The sequence below is a fragment of the Pteropus alecto genome, unplaced genomic scaffold (assembly GCF_000325575.1).
Source record: "Pteropus alecto unplaced genomic scaffold, ASM32557v1 scaffold461, whole genome shotgun sequence".
In the NCBI taxonomy this organism is placed as follows: Eukaryota; Metazoa; Chordata; class Mammalia; order Chiroptera; family Pteropodidae; genus Pteropus; species Pteropus alecto.
In genome coordinates this window covers 2,206,298-2,211,274 of record NW_006431079.1, presented here as the reverse complement: position 1 = coordinate 2,211,274, position 4,977 = coordinate 2,206,298, and the positions used below count along the sequence as shown (strand labels likewise).

Sequence of the window (4,977 nt, the reverse complement as noted above, 5' to 3'; positions counted from 1 at the left end):
GTGGGCAACTAATGTTAATGTTATTTATTTCTTGTGCTAATTACAGTGAGATTGTGTGCGCACACACATATGTACTTGTGTGTGTGTGTGTGTGTTCATTTATATACTGTTTTATTATCTTACTTTTTCCACTTAACTATATATCTTGGAGGCTTTTCATGTTGATACACAGAGTGCTTCCTTATCCTTTGTTATGGCTGAACCCCATCATCTTTTATGGCCCCCAGTTGGTGAATATTTATGTTGATTCCAATCCTTTGAATTTTATGACAAAGCTGCGGTAAATAATCTTGCTCATTTGTCATTTCCTAAGTGTGGGAGTGTGTTTATAGAATAAATTCTTAGAAGTGGATTTGGGTCAAAGGATACGAGCCTTATAATCTTGATAATGCTAAATTGTCTTCTATAGTGTTTGTTTCATTTTACACACCAACCAGGAATGTGTTTTAGGAAATTCTTGTGTTAATGAGGTGATTTTAAAGGCTATTTGGTGACCCCTTGGCAAGTCTGGTGAAAGCTATGGGCCTGTATCCAAGAAAACCACAAATCACATGATGTTTCGAATACAATTTTAGTTGGCTCAGAGACCCCTGAAAGCTATTCATGAACCCTAGTTTAAGAAATCCTGGCTGAAGGGGAGGACATATGGTACAGGGGAAAGAACTTCAAGAACAAACTACCTAAGTTCAGTGCTAGCTCTACCACTTACCAGCTGTGGAACATCAGGCAAGTTGTTTTACCTCTTCAAGTCAGTTTCCTTTTTGATGGAAACGTATAATTCTATTTCACAGGGCATTTGCAAGGCACTTGCTTTTCTGTACAGCATCTAATACAGTGGTTGGAACAAAGTAGGTGCCCAATATACAGTTTGTACACACACACAGAGAAACACACACACACACACACACACACACACACACACACACCCTTACATGTACACAAAGCTGTTGGTTCCATTTCAACTTATGCTTTTAGTTGTATTTGTAGTAACTCCTGCTGGATTCACAATATGGATCTTTGGAGGATCAATCCCCAAAGCGGGGTCCTGAGGGCCTTAATTAAAATGCAGATTCCTGGGTCCCACTTTAGATCCATGGAATTAGCATTTCTGGAAGAGGGGTCCAAGGAACTTCACACTTGGTGATTCTAATGCACAATGAATTTGGAGAAATAGTACTAAAAGTTTTAGTAAATTTCTTCTAGTCCCCTATACCTGCAATTCTAGTAGTTACCGCCATGTGGCTTTGCCAGTGGAAGCCCATACCTGGATGACGGGTAGGTATAGACACCTGAGAAAAAGCATAACTCGTTCCCAGGAATCTCCTCCGGTTCCATCTACAAAAATACAATTATTTATGGGTGTAACAGACAGCATGTACTGCATTTTCATCGGGAATCTCTCATATAACAACCAGGGAGGAGGGAGTGTCCAGGACGAGATCCCCGTGGAAGGGATTGGGATAGAGGCCCAGTGGGCCAGGTTCGGTGGAGAAAGCCTGTTATGATTGGGGCGACTGACCCATGGCCAGGAGCTAGGAATAAGGACTGTGTACAGCCAGGCAGCCATCACCAGGAGGGCTTGTGGCCTCAGGCCTTGAAACACGAATCCCTAGAGTTCTCAGAATGACTGGTGAATACATTATGGGTGACATGTGATGGCCCCAGGCTAGAGTTGCCAGATTTAGTAAATGAAAATACAGGATGCACAGTTAAATTAGAATTTCAGATAAAACAAACAAACAAACAAACAAAAAACCGTATTTTTTAGTATAAGTATGTCTGGTGCAATATTTGGGACATACTTATGTTTAAAAAGTTATGTGATATTTCTCTGAAATTCTAATTTAAGTAGGTGTCCTGTAGTTTATCTGCTAACCCCACCTAGGGCTTTCCTCTGTTGCATCCAACCTCAGAAGAAGGCAGAGCTCCCACGTGACCTGCCCAGAGCCTGGAGCTCCATTATCTTGGATCTAGGTGAGCACTGCACCCAAAGTGGGTGAGGAGAGAGTAGGGACAGGGTGTGGGCTTCCAGGAAAGAGGCAGCCCTTCCTCGCCTGTGTCTGGGCAGGAGCAGGAAATGAACTTGTGCCGATTGTCACCTATGAGATGCCGGCACTGTGCTAAGCCTTTCAATATTATCTCATTGCATCCTCCTGCAACACTGTGAATTAGGTGTTATCACTATTATTCCCACTTTAGAGATGGGAAACTGAGTCTCCACGATGCTAAGCCCACAGGGCTGTTGCGTGGAGGAGGAGGATTGAAGCCCCTGCAGCTGGTGCCAGGTCTCTGATTAGCTGAATCTCCCAGGCCCTTCTTCCGGTAATCCCAAGGGTTTAAGGTGGGAGCAGCCTCCGCCCCCAGGTCCCTGGGACAGGAAATGTTCCCAGCTTCTCCTGGCTCAAAGCCAGGGTCTTGTCCAGGCTCACATGTTTGCTAAAGATTCTGGGCTGGGAGGCGACTCTGCAGAGTTCCCTTGGTCTCCGTCTGGCCAGGACGTTGCCCAGTGGTATGAGCTGCCCATGGGCACTGCCATCAGCTGTGCGCGTGCCTGTGGGAGGGGCCAAGGGCGACTTGCTGCCTTACAGGCCCAGCCTGCCCTGAGCCCTGGGACAGCCTGGTCAGCTTCCCCTGCCATTAGCCCCCGGACCCTGCCAAAGAGGGCTCCCGGAGGAGCTCTGGGCTCTAAGTCCCAGCCCCTCTCCGAGGAGGCGGGTGGCTGAGGCTCCACAGCCAGAGGCTTCTCAGCTCCAAGTTCCGAGGAGCCAGATGTAACATTGACCTTAAATGGTAAAAGCTCCCCAGAGTGAAGAGAGGCTGGCCAGAGGAGGAAAGGGGAATAACTCAGTTTTAGGTAAGTCATCACTATATCCAAGAATAACCTGCCTCTTCAGCCGGGAAGCAGAGAGAAACTTCTCCTTAAAGGTACAGAGTGCTGGGATGGGGACGCTTGACTATAACTTTCCAGGGGCGTTGGTTTTGAGAGGTGGCATTTCAGCTGAGTATTTTTATGTCATAATTTTAGCATAAGAAGTGAATCTTGCCAGTCCTAATTTAAATAAATCATGCTTCTTTTGCTTGCTGTTGGAAAGCATGCACAGGTTAGGGCGAGAATGTGGGTTCTGACTGGACATCCCCCTCCCTAGATTTCCTGTGGGCCCCTTTGGGGCAATAGAGGGTCCCCGGATTATCACACAAGCCTGCATTGACTGCTACCCCTTTCCCAGCTCTGCTCTGTGCTTACTTGCCTCTTTCTACCCTCTACCCACAAACCCGTGTGATCCACACTGTCTACCTTGGACCCTGTGCTGGCCCAGTCCGGTCTCCATCCTTGATCTGCCCAGTTTCTGTCTCTGTCTCTTATGTCCTGTGTTCTGGCCACAGCCCTTGTTTTTATCTGTCCCCATCTCTTCTTCTATTTCCAGCTTCACCTCCCAGTGCCTTTTCTCTGCTCCCTGGAGGGGATGTGTGTGCCCACCCTGTGCCCCAAGCCTTGCTCACCTCCAGAAGCTCAGTGTCAAAGCCATTCCTAGAGTGAGCGGCACTTGGGCTGGCTTTCTCCAAAAGAAAGGCTGTCTGTCTTGCTGCCTCCTGTCCAGTAAACAGTTGTAAAGCCTAGAGATGCTCTGCAGTTTGAGTAAACATAGCGCGGGGTCTTGGATCCCTGGCCAGCGCTCCTGCCTCCCAGAGCTCGGCAGCTGCTGTTCTCTTAACATTCTTCACATTGCTCTTTAGGGGTCTCGGGGAAATCAAGCAGCCCATGGGCTAGTCTGAGCTGGGTCTTCTGCAGGAAGAAAGAGGAATCTCTCCAAAACTGTTAGGCTGGGAGCACTGGGGAGTTAGAGCCTGCTAAGGGTTATGTTGTCCCTACCAGGGGGCAATGACAGGATGGTGAGATAGGGAGTTAACTCCCCTGACCTTGCCCCAATACTTTTATGGATGAAACTCGGGCTAAGTGACTTGCCTAAGGTCAGACCACTATGAAAGAGCAGAGCTAGGACCCGAGGCAAGTCTGTATAACCCTAACTCCAGTGCTCCTGCCTCTCATCATAGATATGTGTGTACCCTTCTGCCTTGAGTATGTCTAGTGAGTTTTGACCTAATGGACAAAACAGTTATCATCATGTTTGTTTAGTCCATAATTCAGTGGTGTGTGAGCATGTGTGTATGTGTATTCACAGCTGATGTACCTTCCTGTATACTTGGTAGTAAGTAGATAGATAGTAGTAAGTAGGATTTACTACCAAGTATACATAACTTCTAAGATCATCTGGGAGGTCTAATCATGTGCTAATTACTACAATATTATCAATGATCCCCATCGACGTGTTTTCTGGAAGAAAGAAAAAGCCAACACGCCATTCTTACTATGCATCAAACATTGTTCAAAGCCCATTTCATGTAGTAATTCAGGACTTCCACAACCCTCCAAAGCAGGGATCATTATTACTACCCTCATCTTGTAGATGGGGGCATTTTAGCACAGAGACATTGCACAGCTGGCATTTGACCCTAGGCAGCCCATCTCTGGGAGCTCTGCCCTTAAGAACCGCGTGCTCTGTTCATCTCTGGTTGGTTCCATTTCTGAGAGAGCATTGAGGGGAGCACAGACTCTTCCAACACTTTACCTGAGGCCTTCCACGTGTGATTTTATGTGCTCTTTCCAGCAATACTACAAGGGCTGTATCTTTACCTGTTTTGCAGATGAGGACACTAGGACTAGGGGGATGTTAAATGACTTGTCCAAGGTCACCTAGCTGGCAAGTGACAGAGCAGGGGGTTTAATATCTTGGATCAGGAGAGTTAGGACCATATAGTGCCTTCTACTTGAAATTAATTCCCAGGGAAACCAGTGGGCTCATAGTTTCAATTGAGTGGTTCTGTGAGTCTGCGAGAGGAAACTAGATTCCATGCCTGATAAGCTGAACTACATGTATGGTTTTCAGCTTCCCAAACAGTTCCCACCTCTTTCCTCTA

General features: G+C 46.8%; 1 protein-coding gene across 1 annotated transcript in view; it reads left to right on the top strand.

Annotated features, from left to right (window-relative positions):
• The first annotated feature begins 2,787 nt into the window (after positions 1–2,787).
• Positions 2,788–4,977, top strand: part of MRVI1 (murine retrovirus integration site 1 homolog) — a 100,110-nt gene continuing 97,920 nt past the window's right edge. The window contains exon 1 of the mRNA XM_006905683.1: positions 2,788–2,854. Within this exon, the coding sequence (XP_006905745.1) occupies positions 2,788–2,854 (67 nt within the window). The remainder of the gene's footprint in view (positions 2,855–4,977) is intronic.